Source organism: Balaenoptera borealis (genome assembly GCF_965194805.1).
Source record: "Balaenoptera borealis genome assembly, chromosome: 20".
Taxonomy (NCBI): Eukaryota; Metazoa; Chordata; class Mammalia; order Artiodactyla; family Balaenopteridae; genus Balaenoptera; species Balaenoptera borealis.
The window spans coordinates 40927844-40951984 of NC_138879.1; the positions used below are offsets into that span (position 1 = coordinate 40927844).

Below are 24141 nucleotides of genomic sequence, written 5' to 3' on the forward strand. Positions count from 1 at the left end.
CAAGTAAACAAAGGCTCAAAGGAGGGCAGGCCTCCAGCACTCTGCTGGGGAGGTTGAAGATGATGTTTACGGTCTGTGGAAATACATGGATACAAAATCACATCTAATCTCAGCAGCAAAGAAAAATTGTGTCAGAAAGACTGGAAGGAAATAAACACCTTGTACAGTGAACCGAAGACAACACACCCAGCGGGGCAGGGAGGGGCTGAGGGGCTGAGCTCATGACTGAGATGCCCCCCTCTGCTGTGCGAGCGCACCCTGAGTGAGAGACCAGCCAGGCGAAAGGGCAGCGTCTGTGTCCGTTGGCAAAATCCTGAGGGGAGAGCCTTGTTCTGCTGCTCTGTCCAGTTGCTTGGCCTGAGGAGGCTGGCGAGGGGGATGAAAATTTATGTAGGTCAGTGCTCAGAGGAGGAGCAGCTTTTGTCTCTGCAGAGGACAGAATAAAAAGAGTGTCTTCTTCTCAGCAGTGAAGCCAGACTGAATGGTGCCTATTCAGAAACACCAAACGTCCTGGCCTAGAGTCAGGGCGCCTCCCCCTCCTGCCCTTCCTGCCAACACATTTTCAGCAGCAGGTGGAAACCCCGGTCCATCAGGTTGAAGTTGGCCTCCCAGCGGAGTGTGACCTTGGCCGAGCACACTGGAGGAGGGCCGGGGCGAGGCGGTGGCCCAGACTCAGACGCAGACTCGGGTATGCTCCAGAGATGATTGAGTCACATTAACCTCACTCACAGGGGCTGGACAAACAAGCCTGCCAATCTGTTGATAAGAAAACGCAGAATGGACCCTCAGAAGTCAGCAGAACTAGCTGGAAGTCAGTTCAAAACCAGATGGTGACATGATGAACTGCACACAGACCAGAGGGAGCTGTGTCGCACAGGTGCGAGGCTGTGGAGGTGGGCTGACAGGGCTCTGAAGTCAGAGGCCAGGCCCCAGTCTCCTGGGCAGGCTCTGGACATGCACACCAGTGCTGATCCTCCCGACTCTAGACCGCTGTGTGCCAGGCTCTGTGCTAAGTGCTTTACCGAAGGCCTCCTGAGGTCACTTACTCTTCACAGCAACCCTGTGATGTAGGTGCAGTTCCTGTCCCCATTCCTGGAGGGTTAGGGCTGTTAAATTTCAGGGCTTGATTCAAACTACGTCTGTCTACACCTGCACTGCCCAAGGTGATAGTCACTAGCACTAGCCTCACGTGACTACTTGAACGAAGATGAAAAGTTCACTTCCTCAGTTTCGTTAGCACATTTCACATGCTCAGACTATGGCTGGTTCATGTTGGCCAGTGGAGATTTACAGGGTGCTTCCAATGCCATAAAAAGTTCTGTTGAACTGCACTCGTCCATGCTAAATTGTTTTCCTTTTATTCAAATAAATCAGCCTCAGGCGGTGCAGGAGCCATTCTTTGTAAGCAGGCTGCGTAGATTTGTCCTCAGGTGGGTTTTTAAAGAGCAGTCTTGTTTCCAGATTTGGGGGAGGCAGATCCTCCTGGAGCCCTGTATCCCCCCGAGGAGCAGCCCAAACAACCTCCCTTTCCTTCCTACCTGATCATGGTTCCCTCCCTTCACACCGGACCCACACGCTGTAATAGGAGAGCACAAAGACAGAAAACCCATTTTGTTTTCTTTCAAGTGAGACTTCATTCCTGGCGGCCAGGCTGCAACCAAGTTTTGCCAAATATAAGCATTTCTGGGGACAGTCTTTCTTTTAAATACAACTTTAAAATGAGCCTGGAAGTAGAAGAGGCAGGTAAGGGAGAAAAGACTGCCGCCAGGACGGGCTCTGTGGACAGAGCTTCAACAGCCGGCCTTCCCTTCTTCACTCCTTAATCACTAGGAGAATTATAGAGGGTGTGGGGGGAAGGACATAACTCCAAGATAGTTCCTGGTTTTTTTTGTTTTTTTAAAAGCTTCTTTTTAAAGAAGAAAAAAAAGAGGTCAAAACCAGCACCCAGATCTGAAAGACCTATGTAAACTGGCAGGAGAAACTAACTTCACTGGTGGTACCCACAGCAACTAACTCCAGTCTGGAAGAGACCGTGCGTGGTTGGTGGGTTCTGGAAGATGCACAGCTTGGAGAAGAAAGCCCGTTCCCCCAGGTTCTGTCCTGTGCCTGCCTGCCCTGTCCAGGAGTAGTGCAGTGGGGAGAGCACAGCCAGAGGGCGAGGGCAGGCAGCAGTCCTAGCAGGGAGCTACCAGTCTCCGTTTCCGGATGCAGGCCCAGATCCACTCCGGGGAAACCTGCTGGGCCTCAGGGTTCTTGTCCCTGCTACCCAGCACATGTGTGGCTGAGGCCACGTCAAATTCCTGCGCCAGGTCCCCATCGAATGCCACAAAGTAGCGTCGGAGACGGCTGAAGTCTGGCGTGGAGGGCGGCAGGTAGAGCCGCACCCCGGTGAAGATGTCCGGCAGCACCTGCAAATGCACAGTGGTCAGGGCAGGCCCGGAGCAGGGCTGGACCGTGCTGGGGCAGGTGGCTCTCCGCCCAGGGAGCGGAGACCAGTGAGGAGGGAGGTTAGAACAAAAGCCAGAGAGAGGGAGCCTAGTGGTCAGGACACGAGGGGAAGGAGTTTACTGGAGAAAAGGTAAAGGCATCAAAACCCCGACCCTCCAGCCACTCCAGATTACATAGGACTGACACGCCCTTCCATCCTTGCCTAGAGGAAGCGAAGGGAGAGGAGACGGCTCCCTACACTGGGGACTTGGAAAGGGAAAGTACATGTCTCCGAGAACCACCCAGGGGCTGGTGGGCAGGGCCAGTGGCGCTCAGACACAGCGAGGCTGCTCGATCGAGCAGTCCACTGTGTGCACTAGCTGCCCAAGGGGCCGGGAGCCGGCTCGTGACTGCGCGCGGATTACAGGCTTCGGGTAGGGAAAAGACGGAAAGGTCGTATAGGTGCTCTGGGCACTGGGTTCAGGGCCTGAGCTCCCAGACCTCCGTGCTGACTCCTGGGCTGGGGTGGCACAATCACCGTGTAGTGACCAGATGTCGAGTTCTTTATCTGCCCTTTGGGGCATCAGCTCCCCCAGGGCTGAACCGAGTCACTGGCCTCAGGAGGCGCTCGATAGCTGCCGTCAAACCAGAGACTAGCAAGGGAGTACGAGAGGGAAAAAGACAGTCACCAAGCCAGTGCCCTCTCCCGCTCCTCGCTGGCTGGCCCTGTTCACAAACTCACACTGCTGCACTCCCACACCCAGACTGGGCTTTCTCCCCTTTAATGTCAACTGTGACTTGGGACCGGCAGCCGGGTGGGTCCCTGCAGCCTCTCGGCTGGGCCGGCTGCTCTACTGCCTGCCTGCTGGCACAGCGCTCCTTCCTCTCTGCTCGCTGGCCGGCCGCCTCTGCAAGGCAACAAGAGGGCACGGGGTGGAGCCGCAGCACTGCCAGCCCAGCCCGCGGCCAGGGGCAGCTGCAGGAGGGCAGGGGGTTGCAGTTAGTCCTGGCAACACCTTCGCTTGTCTCTCAGAGTCCAAGTGCAGAGGGTTGGGCACACGAGGCCCCCCCACCCCCCGCAGGGCACTGCTCTTCTTACCCTCACCTTTGCTTGGCATGGGGTCTCATCAGGAGCCTTCCGCTTCTCTCCCACTTTCACAGGGGAAGGCTTTGCAGCCAGCTTGTTGCCTGCAGGAGAGAGCTCAGGATGAGAACTAAGAAGAGGGCAGGGGAGCGGATAATGGTCCCTGAAGTCAGGAGAGTACAGAGAAGGGCTGGGCCCTTCCTCTGCTGTGAGCGTGGGTGAGACAGGAGGTTAAGGGCTGTACGCTGAGCCTTTAGCTCAGAGGTGGCTTATCCCCGCCTCCGAGGGGCTCTCCCGGGGTCCTGTCATTCAGATTTACAGAGCAGGAGGATGCCAGAACAGCTTCTGGCCCATGGGTGGACACACAGCAGGAATGCAGCCAACGTCAGCTGCAGTGGACAGAGAATCACATGACCTCAGGGCTGGAGTGTGAGACTGGGTCCTTGTCCTTGGTCTCTGCCCTCGTATCCATTCTTCATCACCCCAGCCCCTACCCTTTTCCTTACCGCCTTTGCCGTTGGAGCTACTCAGCTTCCCTCCTGCCTTCTTGGCACTGGCGGAGGGCTGCTTGGGGGAGTTTCTCGGGGCCTCGTGAGACACAGCTGGCCCCGAGGTGCCCTCGTTCTCTCCGCTGCTGCCCCCTGTAGTGGAGCTCCCCTCATCTCCGGCCACTATGGCGAAAGCCGCCCGCTCCTTGGAGAGCTGGTACAGTTCCTGAGGAGGGGGGAGAATGTTGGTGTATCACTCCCTTCCCAGCCACCGGCTTCAGGCAGTCTGTGTGGTACGTTTTAGGTGACTGAGGAACAGTGAGGGGAAAGAGACACATAGGGAAAAGCGGCTGGCTTCCTTGGTACTTTTCTAGCTCTGGCCCTGTTTCTGGAGTAATCAGCACAGATCACTGTTCTGTCCCCCAGTTCTTTTCCGCAGCATAGAGACTGCAGCCTGGGGCCAGGTCCTCCACAGGAAGCCGTGAGACAGGAGCGCTCCCGCACCAGGACCCAGGGCTGCCCACGGGGCCCGGCGAAGGTAGGGCTCTCTACCGGGAGCTGTGGGCGGAGGCCCAGTGCTGCTGGGCCCGGCCCTGCCACGGCTTGGTCCCCCTTTCTGACAACTGCCCTCCTTGCCCATCTCAGTGCAGCGGGGAAAGGAGAAGGCAGAGGACGCAGGAGGCCAGGTGCCCTCGGTTCCAAGGCTGGGACAGTGGGGTACAGGACACACACGCAGCCCAGGAGACGGCACCTTGAGTTGGGGGAGGTTAGTGGCAGACTTCCAGTCCTTATCATCACGGATTCGGGTGCAGCGAGGGAAACGGATGGAGATCCCATCGGCTGTGTGAGCCTCAGATTTCGAGAATTCAGCCCCTGTGATCTCCCACACGGCAGCTTTCTGTCAGGAGTAAGTCAGGTCACTCCCTGGTTAAGTAGAAAACACCTCCCAACCAGCTAAAAGCAATACAGAACAAATTAAAATAAAAAAAGCAGTGGCTAACAGGAAGGAGACGAATTCAAGTCCCACTGTTGCTGCTGATGCTGTGTGACCTTAGGGAAGTCTCGTTTCTTCTCTGGGCCTCAGTTTCTCTGTCAGTGCAGGAAGGGATTGGCCCAGGTCACTTCTAGAGCAGACCCTCTGAGACTAGAGGATGGGCAGTCCCTTTCTCTCTCTATTGAGGACGACTCCTCACTGTTGACTGGTCATCCCCGTGCCTGTCACTTGGCTAAACAGCCCAGAGCCCCACCCTGGGTGGACTGTCATTGAGGCTGAGGTGACGACGTCTCTGTGGCACTAGAGAATGTAATGTACAAACTCAGTTTTTGGGCTGGAGGATCCCAGGCCCTGGGCTAATACCTTTGGGTCTGGAACGATGAAGTCAGGATAGTAGATCTTATTGATTTTCAGCCAGCTGGGTATCTTGCTGGGATCCTAGAGGAGAAAAGATGCAGTCCTGGGCTGTTGCCAAATGAGACTTAAACCCCTTCTTGGTCACGGGCTTGTGAGAACAGGTGACTTATCACAAAAGGCTAACCCTCACCCCTTGGGATCCTCCCTGACCAGAGAGGGTGTGGCCTGGAGGGCATGCAGGCCAGTTTCCACAAGGTAGGTACTCAGAGAACTTGAGGGCCTAATACTGCTCCTATGGCCAAGCAGCAGCTCTCTTTTCTGTGGAAACAGATAAATGATACCTGCAGCCCCCATAACACTGCCTGTCTCAGGAATGATTGCCAGTCCAGAGGGCAGGGCCCCCATGTCCCCTCCTCACCTTGCTGATCTTCACCATGTCCAGTTCCTTCTGTAGGCGGGCGAGCGTCGCGTCGTCGTGGCCTCCTGCACACTTGGTGACTGTGCACCACTTCTGGCTGCTCGGGTCATAGCAGCCCATGAGGAAGATGGACATCATGCCACCTGGGGGGAGGCGGGGCTAAATAAACTGGGGGGGGGCATCTCTGCCACCCCCTCGTGCCCTGTGAGGGGCAGCCTGCTGGAGGAAAGGGCCCAGGCCTTGGCATCAGAGTGCCAGAGATCACCTCCTGGATCTACCCCTTACTAGCTGTGTAAGTTTAACCTTTTTGAGTCTCAATTTCCTCTTCAGTGAATTAGGGATAATCACACCTGACGCTGGGCTCTGGTGGAGTAAAAGGAATTGAATAGAGCCTGGCACACAGAAAGATGCCTACCAGTACTAGTTCCTCAGACCCCAGCTTCCTCTCCAGTCAGGAAATGGAGATTTCCCCTGAGGAGAAAGCTGCCAGTCCCTGCAGAAACAGTTGGTGGTGAGCTTCTTTGTGCCAGGCTAGCACAGGGTACTCCTGCCTGATCTCTCCCTTTCCAGGTCCGCAGCTCTCAATGTCCCTGCCTGACGTAGCATGGGTGAGGTTGGGGCCCCTAATCCCAGAGCTTTGGAAGTCATGACTGGCCACGCTAGCAGACCAAGCCAGGAAAAAGGCCTGCCTATTCCTTGAGTGGTACCTTTCAAAGAAGTACCCTACCAGGGGCCAGAGGCCACCCTGACCTTTGCTCCCTTGCCCATAGAAGGCCCCAAGCACCACCAGGTCAGCTGTGTCAGCCATGGCCCCCTCGTTCAAATAGTCCTTCTTCACTTTCAGCCAATGACGCTTTCCAGGCTCATATGTACCCTGAGGGGAAGCAAGAGAGAGACCACAAACTAGAATGGACACTCTACGAGGGTGGGCCTTTTACCTCTTCACACGACATACAGATCTGTCACAGTGCCCAACCCGCTCTGCTCCAGGCACTACGGGAAACATACACAAACCCATCGTCTGGGATCCAGAACTCTGGAAAGACACCCCCCAGCACTCACCCCCAAACACCTCAGACCACCACCGCCACCTCCTGGCCATGGCTGGAAAGGCTCAGGGGAGGGCTCTGCAGGAGAAATCAAAGGATGTGACCATCTTACCTTCACGTCCTTCAGCACCAGCCCTTCCAACCCCTCTTGGATCACCCGGTTGATCATGTCAGCCAAGTCGGAGGCTTTCTGAGGGATAACAGGAGAGACGCTGAGGTTGGTATGAGAACAGAGAAGGGCTCTGGGAGCGAGGTAGAGGGGGGTTTCTTTTCACACACTAGCAAAGCGCCTGCTGGAAACACCCTGACTTGAATAGAAGGAACAAAAGCGCTAGCAGAGCAGCGACCAACCAGAGAGCTGCTTCAGCTCTGAGACACTGGGAGCCCACCTGGGAAGGATGCTTCATGCCCTGCCCTCCCAGGTGGAGACTGGTAGACGAACACAGGCAGACTTTGTCTTCCTGTGCTTTGCTTTGTTGCACTCTGCGGATACTGTGTTTTATACAAACTGAAGGTTGTGGCAACCCTGTGTTGTCAGATGATGGTGAGCATTTTTTAGTATTTTTAATTAAGGTATGCACATTGTTTTTTTAGACATAATGCTATTACACACTAAATAGACTACAGTATAGTATTAACATAACTTTTCTATGCACTGGGAAACCAAAAAATTCATATGACTTATTTTATTGTGATATTGCTTTATTGTCATGGTCTAGAACCAAACCCACAGTATCTCCAAGGTCTGCCTGTATACACACCAGCTTCCCTCATAAGAAAATAATTAAGACTCATTCTCCCAGTCACATCTGACCCAAGGGGCTCTCTGCCCTGCTTTCAAACCACTAGGACACTGCCTAGGGTTGGATTCACTCACTGCGACTTGCTTCATTTCTGAGAACAGGATCCGGTTGGGAATTTCAACCATGTTATCGTGAAGAAACTTCCGCCGCTCATACAGAGGCCTGAGGGGGACAGGAGAACTGACGTCAGGCCAGGATCCTCCCACCCCCTTGAGGAGTTCCGAAGAGGGAAGGAGCACAGCAATGAACTTCGGCTTCAGGGCTTGCCATGGCTTAGGGCCCTCATGTCTAACAGTTCTGCCTGCCCAGGGTGACAAGGGCTCCACTGGGACCAAAGACAGACAGTTATAAGCCACAGCACAGAGCCACTTCATTGCTGTAATTCCTGTCTCTACCTCATCAGCCCAAACAGACTGTATAAATCCCGGTCTCATTTGAAAAATAACTCCGACTCTCATTTTCTGGACCCTGCTTCACCCCAGGCCCCAGGCGGGCTGGTGCTTGGGTGAGCAGGCTGACAGGCGTCAGGACCTGAAGCCCAAACCCCAACTCCTACCCCCGCAGTTCTTTCTCCCTCTGTCTCCTTCCCCTTCCACACTCAAGGCTGGTGTGCAGGGTGGGGGCTGGGATGCCTCTCTAAGGGAGGAAGGGGCCAAAACGGTTTCTCAGGCTCAAGAACTGGATGCAGCTAAGTCACGACTGCTAGTTATCCCTAAGAAGGCCCCAGCCACAGAACACCGACAATCACAAGCTTCCTGTTGTCGGCCTCTTCCAAAAACAAAACCTCTGAGCTGAAAACTATCTGCCTTATGCACCCGTAGGTGCTGCTGAAGATAAACTGAAGCCCTACTGTGCTCATAGTCTGTATCTCGTCAACAATCCATTTTGCTGTGGGTGGTTGAGTTTCCTCTGTGACTTAAGCATTCAGAGCCGAGACCTAGTCAACACATCGGCTCTTCCTAACATTGAATGGGGAGCTGTGTAGCAACTGTGCTGGCTCTCAGCTCCCTCCTGCTGCAGCTCCTGGGCACAAAGAGGCACCAGCTCCAGCCACTTCTCCTCCCTCCTTTCCAGTCTGAAGCCCTCACCTCCCCACCCAGGATTCAAAAATAGATTCCTCACCTATCCATCAAGCTGACATCATTGAAGTAGATACAATCAAAAACAAACAGGCAGACATTAGCATCCTGGAAGGCAGCTTTCTGTAAGGGAAAATGAGGTAGTAGGTACATAAGGGACAAAAATAAGAGGGCATGAAAAATGGGAAGTACCAGTCCACTTCCAGAGACCCTCTGAAGCATCTGATACAAAAGGCCTATTTGTGCTGTTAAGTCCCTGGGCCATAAGGGCACTTGACAGATGGTTCTGAATAGAGACTGACCCAATTATAAGTTAGTTGCCACTACTAGCTCTTTTTTTATGCAAAACACAAAAACACATTTAAACTCAGGGCTAAATTCAGAACCAGTTCAGAGATGAAGATAAGCTTGACCCTAAGTAAGTGATACATTCCTCTCCATTCAGACTGACAGCACACACACATGCACACACTCACTCTTGCACATCTGGCCCTGAGCCAGTACCTTGTGCACTCCCAGAGTCCCAAAGGGCAGTGGTTTGCCTTTCTTGTTGTCGATCAGGAGCACCTCAGAGTCCAAGATCATGCTGTGGCCCCCAGGGAAAGCTTGGGGGATGTAGTCCTTAAAGTGGGCCACCTGGAGGCAGAAGGGTCACTCAGGGGAGGGAGTCAGGCCCCAGAAGGAACACAGAACACCAGCATGTGCAAGCCCAGCTAATGTGCAGAACAGACCTAGGCCTCGGCAGCCACCTAGACAAGAAGAATCAGCTATGTTTCGGGACCTCTGCCCAGACCCAGGAAGAGGTCAGCCCATGTTGAGGTCATTTTCTATTGGCTGCAGAGGAGAACTTGCAGGAAAAAGGAAGAAACTGAGAGTGAAAATGAGGGGGGGGGGCAGACAAACACGGAATGGAGGGAGGGAAGGTGGGCAGGCAGAGATTTGTGCAGGAGAACAGACCAGTTGGAAAAAAGATGGAAGGGAAGAAATGAATCCCCTTAGGAGGAGCAAGGAAATATGAGAAGCTTCTTCTCTGAGTGGGAGCTCTGAACCCATAGCCATCTTCAGAATGAGGAAGAAAAGGATGTTTGGAATTGGATTTTTTTCCTGTGGAAGGCAGAGCCTTAGTGTTTACAGTCCTACAAGAAGATGTCCCACTGTAACCCATGGTGGCCCCTGCCGAGTAAGGCCATGAAGGCAGTCCAGAGAGCACTACTGTGGTCCAATCCTCCCCTGGCAGGGCACTTAGGCCATCACTGCCTCAGAAGCTTGGAGGGGGTACAGGAAAGGCCTGCACATCCATCCCACTCCGCTTCCATCCCGGACCCAGCCCTTCATGAACCAAAGCAAAGCGGAGAGAGGGATGAATGAAACTTTCGTAAGGGAGAGCAGGGAAATGGCTCTCAGTCTGGAAAGCTGTGCCCAAATGCCTTCCTAAGGAGCAGGAGGTGGCCCCAGAACAAGCTCACCAGGAGCTAGCTGTTCCTCAGCAGTTTGACTGTGAGCCCTCCCTACGGAGCAAGTGAGCCCACACTAATGCTCACAGGGAGGTTGTGCTCAGCTCTCCAGAACACCCGAACCAAACGGTCTGATTGCCCAGTGCTCTAGCAGGCAGGGGAGGCTGAGGTAAGGATGAGAGCCCCATACCACATCCCCTCTCCCGGGGCTCTGAGAAGCGGAGTCCGAGCTAAGACAGAAGGGGGAACAAGGACAAGAAGTCTACCTACCCTCCAGCTACTGGAGCCAGATGTTCCCGCTGCTTTTCCCTGGACACACCCCCAAAAGCTCCCAGAGGCCTCGGGAGCTAAGAAGGGCTCAGGGGCGAGGTTCTCAATGCCCTCTGATTGAGGGCAGGATTCTGGGCTCCCAGAAATCCTTGTGGGATTGTGTTTACATCTGAATATAAGCTTCTGGAGGGGCAGAACTTCCACCCATTTTTTTTTTTTTTTTTAATGCTGGATGCCCACTACCTAAACAGTGCCCAGAATATACTGAACACTTGATAAACATTTGTTGAACAAATTAATGAATGACAGCCCATTGGCCCTTTGTACCTGAGCCATGACTTAGCTCAGGGGGAGCACACAGGACCTGGAAACGCAGAAGACAAGCACTGCACGTGGCTCACCAGCTGAGCTCTCGCTGTCCCAGCATCACGGCCGGCATCACTGCCCCCGGGCTCTGTGCTGACTGACGCCTGTCTGCGCTCTTTGGCTGTCCCTACTGAGCAGCCCCTCATTATTGGAAGACTCCAAAACTGAATAAATGAATTCATTCTTTCATTCAACAAATACAAAATAGACCCTATTTTACACCAGAGCTGGAATGGCTACGGAACATTGGCTTTGAGATTCTTAGAGGCAGGAAGTGAAAGAGTCCCAGCGGAAAGGAAGGGACCTGTACCTTGTGCGGCAGGACTGGCTTGAGACTGCGGCTGAAGTAGCTGAAGTGGTCCCCGTTCTTATGTACCTGGACTCGCTCCCCATCATACTTGATCTCAGAGAACATGCCATTCGGACACTTCTTCATCGCGTACTCGATGGACTTGCAGGCCTCGGCCTTGGGGTAGGGAAAGAAAAGCCTGGAGACTTAACAGGTGCTCTTCCAAGAGGGGCTGCTCAGCAAGGACAGCCCAGAGCCCAGGTCCCAGGGACCAACAGCCAGAGCATACCCCCAGGGCAGGCTGCCGAAGAGGTGATGGGAATGGAAAAGGCTGGGCAGTGTCGTATTCCAACTATAAAAGCACCACCGAAATTGACACAGGAGCTTGCATTTTGAGGACTATATGAATGCAGTTCACTGTAGAGCAAATACAATTCCACTGAAACAGCATTTGATTTTTTTCTCAATAATAATTTAGGGTCTTGCAGGGCCTCTGGCTTATTACTGAACACATCCGTTATCTCAGCACAGGGGGTACGCAGAGGTAAGATTAAAGCGTGCAGGTGACAGTGAGGCTGGCAGGATGGCAGTGATCAGGGATCCCTAGGAAAGGACATGACACAGGAGCGCTTATTCACATACCTGTGCTGTCCTGACCCAAACAACAATGACTATCATCTTGGAGGTATTTCTATGTGTCAGATCATACACAAAATTTCATTTCATCCTCAATGTAGTATCTTATGCCGTAAATATTGTTTTCGCTTTATGAATGAGAAAGCTGAAGTTCACAGAGGTTAAATGCCCACTTTCGGTTACATAGCTAGTAAAGGGCAGAAATGAGATGTGAGTTTAGGCCCAACTCCAGAGCCTGGGTGGTTAACCAGTAAGCTGTATAACCCATGCCACTCTTCAAATGACAGGCTGTAGGACAGACTCCAGAAAGAATTCTTATAAAAGTCAGAAAGGCCACTAATGGAGGGGACCGGTCCCTCAAGTGGAGATCTCACTATTTTGGTGCTGGCTGTCCCACAGAATACTTCCCCGTCCCTAACACAGAAACCTAGACCAAGACTTCAGTAAAACTCACAAGACCGTTTCATACAAAGCAGCGCACCCCACTGAAACAATGCAGAGGCTCTCCCAGCAGGCCTGGCAGCGGGTGTGGACAGTCGTGTCGCATAGGAACCCGCCAGAAAGGAAATCTCATTTCTCATGAAATGAGCAGAGGCCCAAGAAGAGCTGGTCTTCATTCCTTAAGCTTCCTCTCTTTCCAGAAAAAAAGGAGACCCAAGTCACCCTGTCATAGGAAGCCTGGCTCTGTCACCAACTCTCAGAGCTACCTTGGGGCAGGTCACAGAAACAGGAGTTACTTCATACATCTACCTGACTTCAGGAAAGATGACAGGCGAACCGCTCTAGGTAGACGCTTCAGACTTCATTCCCATAAGAAAACTAAGGACCAAGAGAGGCTAAGGAACTCACCTAAGATTCTACAGCCTGCTGATGGCCGAGCCGGGCCTAGATCTCAGGCCTTTCCACCAGGTCACTCCGTCTCCTCCTCTGCCTTTACTCCTCCATGAGAAACAACCTCTGCATCTCTACTCTTCCTTCCCCAAACTCCTCCAGCCAACTTGCACAGGCTGTCAACATCGCACCCTATCAGATCTCACGGGGAAGGATAGTAACCTTGGATAGGAGTAGAAAGCAGGGCCAGAGCAGCGTCCTTACCAGCATGGGCTGCACCGGGGTCATCAGTGAGGCCTGGACACTCAGAGCTCGTTTCCGGCCTGGCTCCTTCTTCACCTCCTGCTCGTTGCGGAGGACCCGCTCCACCACATCGTGCAGGTTGCGTGAGGCTTTGAAGGCTTCATAGGCATTGGGGTCTAGGGCATCTAACCTGCCAAGGCCGACAGGAGCAAGGAAACAAAAACCACTGCCTTTGACCTTAATGCTTTGGATAACAGTCTGTCCTCAGAGAGAGGAGGGCTCCCAATATACGGGGAAGGGGTTATGTTCTATTGTCTAAAGACTTTCACAGGAGAAAAAGCTCTTGGAAAACTCAGCTCTTTTGAGATACTGTGCTACATGGATGCTGCCCCAGCAAAGAGGGGGCTGGAATGGGCAAGCAACTCATACCATAATTACTGAACATATTCCATACGTTTGACTGTAATAACTCTGTGAAAAGGTACTGTTATCTCCATTTAATGTCTGAGAAAATGGAGGCTGAGCTAGGTCAAGTGATGGGTCCCACAGGAAGGAAGAAGGGAGAATCAGGATTCAAAACCAAATCAGGGGCTTCCCTGGTGGTGCAGTGGTTGAGAATCCGCCTGCTAATGCAGGGGACACGGGTTCGAGCCCTGGTCTGGGAAGATCCCACATGCCGCGGAGCAACTGGGCCTGTGAGCCACAACTACTGAGCCTGAGCGTCTGGAGCCTCTGCTACGCAACAAGAGAGGCCGCGATAGTGAGAGGCCCGTGCACCGCGATGAAGAGTGGCCCCCGCTTGCCGCAACTAGAGGAAACCCTCGCACAGAAACGAAGACCCAACACAGCCAAAAAATAAATAAATAAATAAATAATAATTAAAGGTGCTAATAATTAAAAACAAACAAACAAAAAAAAACAAACCAAATCAGGGCTCCAAAGTCCTGACACCAGCTGACAACAAAGAAAGTGGGCAGCTTCAACTATCAGAGCACCGGGTACTTACACATGTTTTGCACCTGAGTTCATCTTCAGATCATGTTTGATCAACCTGATGATGCACTTAAGGTCATTGGCTGTACACCTAGAGGGACGAGGCACATTCAGCTTGGTCTTTGAAAAGCTCTGCACTCCCAAACCTTCCTTCCCTAGTGATTCCATCCCCCGGGGCCCATCCCCACCTGGAGGCGATGTCCTGCAGGGCCTGTTGCTGCTCGTCCTCCTTGGTGAGCTTGGAGAGCCGCAGGAGGAATTCATCCACCTCCTGGATGGTAAGAAGGCTCTTGGCAGCTGGGGGGAAAGACTTGCTCTGCTCAAAGAAGACTCTGATTGTCTCTGACACGTCACCCTGTCTCCAAAAACCAAAATGCCACTGCAGCAACCCCAGAGTGGCCAAGTGTAACCCCTGAGTCCCCAGGACTAAAGGTGAATCAGAGATTTCAATCACCGCTCCTATCCCCAACTCACACATATTGACCTCACTTCTTAAGAATCTGTCCCACCCACAGCTCATGGGTAAGGGTACCTCCATCCACCACAGGATCTGGCCACCTGCCTTAGCTGAGAAGTGATGCAAGAACTAATCCAGGGCCAAGCCAATTTGAGGCCTGTCAGAATCTGAACTAAGAGACAGATGTGGTCATCAGATAATGGGGATGTTTGGAGAGAAACTTTCCATTGTGCCAAGGCTGGAGTCATGAACAAACCAAAACTGAATGGTAAGCCCAAGTTATAGGGGAAAAAAAGCCAGAAAAAGCCAGGGTCTAGAATAAGAGCCCCTGGAGAGATAGTGGGAAGTCTCAGATCCAGCCCCTCGAGGTCTAGGCCTCTCGGGTGCAGCAGTAGTATAAGTTCAGTCCTCAGAATCTTGTGAAACTAACAGCTGTAGCCTCCCATTCAGCTCCTCTCATAATGAAAGCTTGCTCAAGTGGGTTTCAGTTTCCTAAAACAGTATGAGCTCCACCAGAAAAAAGAGGGTACAGGTGCTTGGCTAGGCAGAACCCCACCTGGAATCCACCTTCCCTCCCCTTCCTCTGACCTGCTCTAGGTCTCGTGCCATATCATCTGAGTTGCAGTTAAAAATGCGGCTGAAAAGCTTCACAATCTGCTTATCATTCAAGTTGTAAACACTCTTAATAACACCCGGCAGCAGCAGCTTCACTGTTAGGTACACGTCACCGTGGAAACCATCTGGAGGAGACAGAAGAAAGAAACCCTTCTTGAGAAATGAAGCTTAAACAAATAAATACATAACCTCAAGGAACCAAAAGAGATGTCTACATTGCTGCCCTTGCCGTGATGGGACCACAGGGTAGGGTGTGCATTTCACTACGGCAGCAAAGGCCGTGGCGTTGGGTGGCTGGTGGTGTGCCTCCCTTCTAGCCCCTGGATGAACTCCTGCATGGCAGAACCATGACTTTCACTGTAGTGTCCCCAGTGATGAGCACATTACAGATGCTCAATGATCATTTGTTAGATGAATGAAAGAAACACAGGTGGAAGATTCTATTCCCAAGCTGTGCAAGTGGTTCACAAAAAACTAATCAAACAAGCAGGATAGTGAATTTTCCTCTTGGTCAAATGGGATAGGTTCTTCTGGCTTCCTGGGTGGCAGAGTAAGGGAGGAAGAAAGATGTCAACATGTTTTGAGCAACACTGGCTACACACTTCGTGGGGCCCAGTACAAAATGAAAATGTGGGCTCTTTGTTTAAAAGTGTTAAGAATTTCAAGATGGCAATAGCAGAGCATTAAACCAAGCGCGAGGCCTCGTGCAACTGTACAGTTCACATGTCCATGAAGCGGCCACGACTCTGAGCTCTTTAGAGGAGAAGCCCATCCAGGATGCTCGAGGCCCCACCTCCTGCTGTGCCTTTCTGAAGGAAGTCCTGGATGATCTGGGTCTTCGTGTTGTAGCTAGGATTTTCAGCCACCATGGCACACAACTTCCGAAACTCGCGTAGCAGACAATCCTTGTGCTTAGGGTCACATTTGCTTGAGGACAGACTTGTCTTAGGGGTAGGGCTTGAGTGGGCTTCCCCAGAGTTGTTGGGCTTCGCTGTTGGGAAGAGAAATAGAGAGACAGCATAGATGATTCATTCTGCCTTGCTGAAAAGGAATAAAGGGAAACTAATAGACACTCTGCTCGTGCTCTATACATATGTAGCTTCACTTAATTCCCTAAAACGAGCCCTTTGGGGGTAGATATTATACCCATTTTATGGGTAAAAAAATGGAAGTCAAGTGATCTCCCCAAATCTCACAGCTGTTAATAGTAAAGAAACGACGGCCTCACACTGAAGCAGAAGACCAGCTGATGTGCATCTCTTTATATGATTGCTTCACAGAAGAATAAGGGCCATTTTCAGGCCAAGAGTGGTCAGGACGATCTCAGAGCACTTGCAAAGCTGAACCCAGAAAAGTTGGGATCAGGAAGGGGGAAGAAATCAGGGGACTCGTTGGTCAATCTGAAACCATTGCTACTGCAGATTGTTGGAACTGGAAGAAGCCTTAAAAATTATCTAGTTCAATCTCTTCTTATTGATGAGGAGACCAAGGCCAGAGGAGAGAAGACATTCCCAGCTCCTTGCCACTCCCACCCACCCCCATCACCACTTTCTTTTCTTTCTTATTGTAAAAAGAAAAAGTAGGCAACAAGTAGGGCTTTCCTCCAGACACCCCAAATAACTGTACAACTCTTTTGAGTTGATACTCTTTTACCTCCTTGTGACCATTTACAAAGTAAATTTCATTCTGCAAGCTTGCAGCAAAGCCATTAGCAAGCTGTCTGCTGATTTAAGTGTCTTCTTGCCTGGGCTTTGTAAATTATAAATCTATCCTCATCTCTAACCCGGAGTCTAAAGAGGATTTTAGGGGACAAAATCTCCAAAGTGTCACTGTTCAAAAGCTTGTAAGAACTAGAACACCCCGTTTCTCCCAAATTCGCTCCCTAGAACCAGGGCCCTTCCAGAAACACACTGCCCTTACTGTCACCTGGACTCTTCCGTATTTCTATCTTTGGCCTACCATTAGACAAAAACCAAGCAAACCTCGGAGTTTTAAAATAATAAAAAATCCCAGAGAGTCAGGCACTGATGTTGCAACTTCATCTCCTTTATTCCTTGTGAGACACTGTGGGATCAACAAGGCAGGTGTTGCCATTCCCACTTCACAGATGACGCCACAGAGGCTCAGACCAGGACCCAGGTCTTCTGACCTCAAGTCCGGGCTTCTTTCACTCATTATAGCAGCAACCTCCTCAAACAACTTCTGAGCCCATGTGTTCTGACTTTATTTTCTTTAGCTGAGGCAGTCACAAGAATGTCTCCATATAAAAGAAGTAACAGGTTGTAGGGTAAAAGACCACAGGTGCTGGAGTTAGACAGACTTCAGTGTAAATACTAACTCCAAAATGATGCGGAGCATTGGCTTTCTTTCATAAAATGGGCCTAATACAAGTACTTCCCAACGTTTAACGAAGAACAAATGAAACCAAGTATGTAAAAGCCCCTAGTCCAATGCTATCTGCTACACAAGGCCATGCAGGACATCCCCCTTTTTCTCTACTTTCATCTCCAGTTTGGGCAAGTTTAGGCATGCAATTTCTCAAGATTCTTCCATTATCAAAAAACAAGGAAGTAAAGGGCAGGTTATAATAATGTCTGATCCAGGTAAACTACTTCGAGGGGAAAAAGTCTTGACAAAACAAACATCTTTTTGCTGCAACAGAGATTAAAATATACTAAGAAATGCTATACAAGTGGGGCACTGAGAATTAGCCATTACCTCCCTGCTCAGATGGAAGCAAATTACAGTTGACCCTTCAACAACACAGGTTTGAAATGCATGGGCCCACTTACACACATTTTTTTCAATAGCAAATAAGTACTATACAATCTGCAGTTGATTGAATCCATGGATGCAAACTGAGGGTATGGTAGAACCATGGATATGGAGGAACACGGGATAAGGAGGGTAGACTATAAATTTTCAACTGTGCAGAGGGTTTGGAGCCCCTAATGCCCATGTTGTTCAAGGTTCACCTGTATTAAGGAGGCTAGATAGCACAGAATGTTCACTTTTTTTTTTCTTTCAGAATGTTCACTCTTAACCAGAGTCCCAAATAGGATACCAAATTAAAAGGAGGACTGTTAACAGCTCAGGTAACCCTGACCTATCTTACCTGAAAAGCCAGAAAATTTCCGGGGATTGGTATTGGTGACAAATGAGGCACCTTTCACTGGAGATGTCACCTGGCCAGTGGCTGTCAACTTAGCCTGGACAACAGCTTTCTTCTTTGGTGTGTTTGCTGCCTTGGAAGACAGATCTGTAGGATCCCAAAAGAAGGGAAAATATCCTTCAGTGAAAGATCCCTGAGAAAGCTTCCAAAGAATCTATCAACTGCTCTTATAGCCTGGCTAGGTAAGTTACTACCATGGTATTAACCCAATGCTGACTACTGGCTGGCTGGTCTTCTTGAGTGGAGGTAGTGAGTAATAGGTTATTAGGGAGAGGGTGTCCTGGGGACAAAAGACTGTTACTCTTTTTCATTAGTAACTTAAATTTTCATCAACACTCTCCACCCCTTAGCCCACATATAATAATCTCCAGATTATTTGGAGGAAATCAGAAATCATGTCTCAACAGATGAAATGTGGCGAACTCAGCTTATGGAATTAGCCCCAATTTACAGATAACCAAGAAAGTAAAATGAAGATGGATAAACAGAGCATGTTGATTTGGTATAAGTAGGAAAAAACTTCCAGCTGCTGAGTTATTTGAGCTATCTGACAGTTTACTTCTACCTCATGTTTTTCTTCCTCTGAATGAGATGGGTCAAGAAGTAACAAAGGCTGAGGCCAATGGCTAAGGCCAGGCAGGGCAGGAGGGGAGCTTGAGAAAAAAATGTATGAGTAGTTTTCTCTCCCAGAAATCTCTTTTCCTCTCAAAGAACAAAGATAGATGCCCATTTTAGAGTACTCCTACAGTGACCAGAACTAAACTTAATTGAAGATATGAATATTACTTTATAGATGAAGACAGTGAAGGTCAGAAAGTACTAATTGGATTTGTAAGTATCAGTATAAGATTTCTAAAATATGCATACATGTGAATATGCACATATGTGCACATATATATGTATCTGTGTATGTATATATGTTTTTGTATACATACGAACATATATTTTCTAGTTCTGTCTGCTGAAAGGGCTTAAAAGCAAGGACACCTCATGGCACCCAGGACATGGAACATCTAGATTTTGGTCTCTTATGCCATTTTCCCACTAACAGGAATAAGGACTCCAGAGAAATCGCTGATTCCAGGGATGAGATAGGATACATACAAGGTAAGCCTAAGGGCAAGCATACTGTTATGCCAGAGAGTAAGGAAGTACTTTAGAACATTTTTAAAAAAGTGATTTGGGCATTGAGGACAGAAACTAGCTCAAAGGGGCTCCCAACTGGCCAAATATGGGACAATTTAGTACCAAATTAATACAGTACAATTATAAACCACCAGGAAAAAGTAGTAATCTCTGAGTTCATACAGATAATAAATTGATAGATAAAAGGGTGTAGTGGTAGGTACTCTATTCTTCAAAAATGTCAATGACATAAAAGAAAAAGAAAGACCATGGCAATGTTCCAGATTAAAGGAGGCCAGAAATGACAACTAAATGAAATACCCGACCTTAGATTAGGATTCCATACTGAAGGGAGAGAAAAGCTGTAAATTATCTGATCAACTGACAAAACTAGAATACAGATGGTGGATTAAAGTATTATATCATGATAAATTTACTGGTTGATAGGTGTATTATAGTCAAGATATCCTTATTCTTAAGATATACACATTGAAGTATTTAAAGGCAAAGAGCCATAATGTATGCTCAAATGGTTCAGGAAAAAAAAATTGTGTGTGTGTGGAAGGAGAGAGTAAGAGAGAGAGAGAGAGAGAGAGAGAGAGAGAGAGAGAGCGCGCGAGCGCGAGCGCACACACGTGAACACAAATGATAAAGCAAAGAGAGCACGATGTTAACAATAGGTAAATCTGAGGGAATTCCCCAGCGGTCCAGTGGTTAGGATTCTTTCTGCGCTCTCACTGCTGAGGACCCGGGTTCAATCTGTGGTTGGAGAACTAAAATCCCACAAGCTACGTGGTGTGGCCAAAAAAAAAAAAAAAAAAAAAGGTGAATATGAGCATTCTTTGTATTATTTTTATTCTTGCAACTCTTCTGTGAGTTTTAAGTTATTTCTGAACCAAAACTTAAAGACAGAAAGACAAACAGGAAGAAAGAAATTGGGCTCTACTCTCATCCCTTTTCTTCTCAGCACCAATAATAAGATGAGAAAGCAGTATTCTCCATCCCACCTGCAATGTGCTGGCTTATCTGTTCTTTTTCATTATCTTCCAGCTCTTCCCAGCCTTCCAGCTCTGTGAGGTCCTCAATTTTTTTTGTGGTGGCCCGGGCCCGCTCCAGTTTCTCAAACATGCATTTAATGTGGTACCACTCTTTCATATCGCCCCCTGACTCTGAAAAGGGATTGGGCACCACCTTGCCGATTCGGCACACGCCCTTTACAATCTTTTCCTTGCATTTTTTGCAGCCGGCTGTGCCACGCTTGGCATAGTCCACACAGAACCGTTGCTCTGCCATCTCACAGGGGCCACTGCAGAGTCCCACATGCGACCCTGGCAAGAAAACAAGGCGGGTGGCACGTGGTCTTAGATTGCTTTCCTGGAATGACACAACAGGCTTTCTTCTCTGGAGGAGGCGGTGTCCACGAAGAACTGTTTCTGACCACCGGCTGAACTGTCTTATGTCAGGCCAGTGATGTTCTCGGAATAGGCACAGTTCTTTCTGGCTGAGCGCACGGAGAGTTGGTGGTAAGAGGATCTTAAAAGCCAAAGTCATACAGCTGCATGAAAGGGTGAGAGGCAGAAAAGTGAGTTATAAACGAGGAGGTAGGCTTCTAATTTCCTCAAAGGCAGACATCCTAACACAATCCATGCTGACCAATCAAACATTTCCCACAGTATGAAAGATTTTTTTTTTTTTTTTCCGGCTGTGCAGCACAGCACGTGGGATCTTAGTTCCCCCATCCAGGATCGGACCTGCGCCCCCTGAAGTGGAAGCTCAAAGTCTTAACCACTGGACCACCAGGGAAGACCAAGTATGAAAGATTTATTGCCTACAGGATGAAGAGTTCCAATACAGGAAAATTCAGTTTGCAAAAGGATGTTCAATTATCTAATGTATACATGTGTATCTAGTAAATCACAATCAAGAGACTCCAAATAACATAAAACCTTCTCTCAGGCCACCAGCAGCCCCTAATCCTTAAAATGGATGGTGAGCCTTAAGTATAATAAGATCCTAAAGTTTCTTTTTAATCATCAAGTAAAATTACATTGGGAGTTCCCTGGTGGTCTAGTGGTTAGGACTCTGCGCTTTCACTGCAGTGGGCGGGGTTCAAACCCTGGTTGAGGAACTGAGATCCCACAAGTTGTGTGGTGCGGCAAACAAAACAAAAAAACCCCACTACATTATGTTCATGAAGTTTTAAATGTGAAATATAAAATATATGCCGTCCTCAGAAAATAATTAAGCCACTATATAGATGTGTGATTTAATCAGAAGCCCTATTTTGAGAGGCAATTAAATGGAGCCTAAAACCAGACTGCTTGGTTTCAAATCCTAGCTCATTGGCTGTATGACCTTGGTAGGTTACTTCACCTCTCAGTTTCTCAATTTCCTCAACTGTAAAATGTGGATAATAATAGTACCTAACTCAAAGGGTTGTCACTCTAAGAATAAAGCCCTCAAAATCAATGAAGCGGTTATCCTTTAAGCAGAAGCTCCCTATGTGAAACTAGCATGGTTATAATTCAACAGCTTGAATTGGGAAATGCTGAAGTAGCTGGAACAGCAAGAATCAAAGGAACTGATCAATCACCCCAAATGGAAACAGGTATCATATCCACATGGCATCCCCCACCTTCTTATATCCATATTTTCTGAAGTATCCTCACAGTTCCAACTTTAAACAGACTGGACGTTATTTTCAGCCTGCACCCACCTCTGTAGTGAAATTGCTATTGGGTGATAATGTAAAGCAGGCTTTACTTACTGTAGCGCAACATGATGCAGAGGACAGCACGTAACTGGGAATCAGAGACGGGAGCACAAGTGTGACCATACAGTTTAAGGACTATGTTATCTTTGAGAATTTCCTTTAACTCCCCTGAGTCTGTTTTCTTATTTCTAAGACAGAGAAAATAATACCTACCTCACGGGATGGCTGGGAAAATTAAAATAAGTCCATGGGGGGGGGGGAGGCTCTGAACTCCCTGAAAATGTATACAAAAAGGTGCACATTCAGCATTGTACATTTCGGGCGGGAGAGACGGTCATGATTTTCAGGCAACTCACTAAGGTCTCTATAACCCCCAGAAGTTGAGGAACCACAGAGGTGAGGTACGGGAAAGCACGGCAGGCCCGTAAGAGGCGCTCAGAACAAGGTTCACCACCTTCCTTGGGGGGCGAGCAACGAAGCCCTCCCCCTCCCGTCCCCCCTCCCCCCACGCCGGGACCACAGGAGCCGACTGGAGAGGACCTCGCAGCGACCGACCCTCCGCAGGGCCCAGGAGGCGCTGGGCCACGAGGAGGCACAAAGCCGCTGTGAGAAACCCCGCCTGGCTCACAGCCCCCAGAGCCGCCGCTCAGCATTTCATCAAAGGGAGCCGAAAAGGAAACCACTGAGGCCTGAACGCAGCCGGGCCGGGAAGTGAAAGCTCCGCGACCGTTTTTCCCGGAGGGCCTCCCCGCGACGCTTTCGGGAGTGGGCACGGGCTACTACTGCCCGGGGCGGACAGCGGGGACACCGGGAGGGGGCGGGGAAGCGAGTCCCTCGATTCGGGCAGGAGGGGCCTCCAGGACACAGCCCGGGGCTGGGCTGAAGGGGACGCGGCGGGTAGAGAAAGGCTCCCGAGGTCCCTCCGGAGCCCATCGACTTCAGCGCGGCGGGTGGGCAGATCCGGCCAGAGCAGCCCCGCGGAAGCCGGGGGCACCCTGCCTCGGCGCAGGCCGGTGGGGCTCCCCGGGGGCCTTCACGTCACAGAGGGTGTGCCCTGGGGCTCCGCGGGCGGGCGGAGGAGGAGGTCAGGAGGCTGGCTCCCAGCCGCCCCAGCCTCGGAACCCGGGCTGCCTCTCTCCCCCCTGCCCGGCCCGGCCGCGCCATCCCTCACCTGCCTTCCCGGCTCCGGCTCCACCTCAGGCCTAGGGCCAGGCACCCACAGGCCGCGCGCAGCCACCAAGGTTGTAACGCCTGTCTCTTTAAATCCGGGTCCTTGTGCTGGCCGCAGCGCGCAGGCGCAGAGGTCCAGGCCCCAGCGGCGCCTCAAGTCCCCGCCCTGCGCCTGCCACGTGGGTGGTGGTCAGGTTCCCCCGGAGAGGCCCAGGAGTCTGTATTGGGGCGTGGCGGGGGTGTTTACCCATCAGGAGAAAGCCCAGATGCTGGGATGAGGCGGCGCCTGAAGGAACGCCGGGGACCCCCTGATTTGCTCTTATTTTAAAAAATTTATTATTTTTGGCCGTGTTAGGTTGTTGCTGCACGTGGGCGTTCTCTAGTTGCGGTGAGTGGGGGCTACTCTTAGTTGCCGTGCTCGGGCTTCTCATTGCGGTGGCTTCTCTTGTTGCGGAGCATGGGTTCTAGGCGCGTGGGCTTCAGTAGTTGTGGCACGTGGGCTCAGTTGCGGCTCACAGGCTCTAGAGCGCAGGCTCAGTAGTTGTGGTGCACAGGCTTAGTTGCTCCCCGGCATGTGCGATCTTCCTGGACCAGGGCTTGAACCCGTATCCCCTGCATTGGCAGGCGGATTCTTAACCACTGCGCCACCAGGGAAGTGCCCCCGTGATTTGCTCTTAACTTTAGAGATTATCTAGTCATTAAAGGTACTGGTTGAGAAACTATATTGTGATGAGCTTGGGGAAGGCAAAGGTCGCGTTATTCAATCTATTTTTCTGTATTTCAATTGTCTTGTGTCCCGCAAAGTGCCTAGCACATAGTAAGTATTCAATAAATGTTATTTAATTGGAAAGGGGCACTAGATACATATATAAAGGAGTAATGGGTACAGAAAACCCTTGATTGTGTATTGTTGAAAGTATGTTTCTTTTAAACCTCAGGTCAACTTTTTGAGAGATTAGGATGGCTGTTTTTACACCTGGCGATCCAGTGGTTAGGACTGGGCGCTTTCAGTGGTGGGGCCGGTTCAGTCCCTGATGGGGGAATTAAGATCCCCCAAGCCTTGGGGCCCGGCCAAAAAAACCAACCAACCAACCAAAGTACAAAAGAA

The 24141-nt window shown here is 50.3% G+C and overlaps 1 protein-coding gene across 12 annotated transcripts; it reads right to left on the minus strand.

The window, feature by feature from the left end:
• Positions 1 to 141: 141 nt before the first annotated feature.
• Positions 142 to 23174, minus strand: LIG3 (DNA ligase 3). 12 transcript variants are annotated; one of them, XM_082370866.1, is made up of 21 exons: positions 23035 to 23163; positions 22077 to 22137; positions 20158 to 20705; positions 17969 to 18112; positions 15647 to 15844; positions 14827 to 14978; positions 13970 to 14160; positions 13795 to 13872; positions 12810 to 12978; positions 11100 to 11255; positions 9204 to 9335; positions 8743 to 8822; positions 7695 to 7782; positions 6930 to 7007; positions 6519 to 6642; positions 5769 to 5911; positions 5357 to 5431; positions 4751 to 4897; positions 4018 to 4225; positions 3527 to 3615; positions 142 to 2408 (listed from the first exon to the last, which is right to left on the minus strand). In XM_082370866.1, exons 3-21 carry the CDS (start codon positions 20699 to 20701, stop codon positions 2175 to 2177), a joined length of 3030 nt encoding a protein of 1009 aa, XP_082226992.1. In that variant the 5' UTR covers positions 20702 to 20705; positions 22077 to 22137; positions 23035 to 23163; the 3' UTR covers positions 142 to 2174. The 12 variants fall into 12 exon arrangements, 11 of the variants coding, with proteins under 11 accessions (XP_082226992.1, XP_082226985.1, XP_082226993.1 ...); XM_082370859.1 differs by having other exon boundaries at positions 22077 to 22133; positions 23035 to 23149; XR_014238194.1 differs by lacking the exon at positions 23035 to 23163 and adding an exon at positions 2966 to 3080 and having other exon boundaries at positions 2292 to 2408; positions 22077 to 22994.
• Between the last annotated feature and the right edge of the window lie 967 nt (positions 23175 to 24141).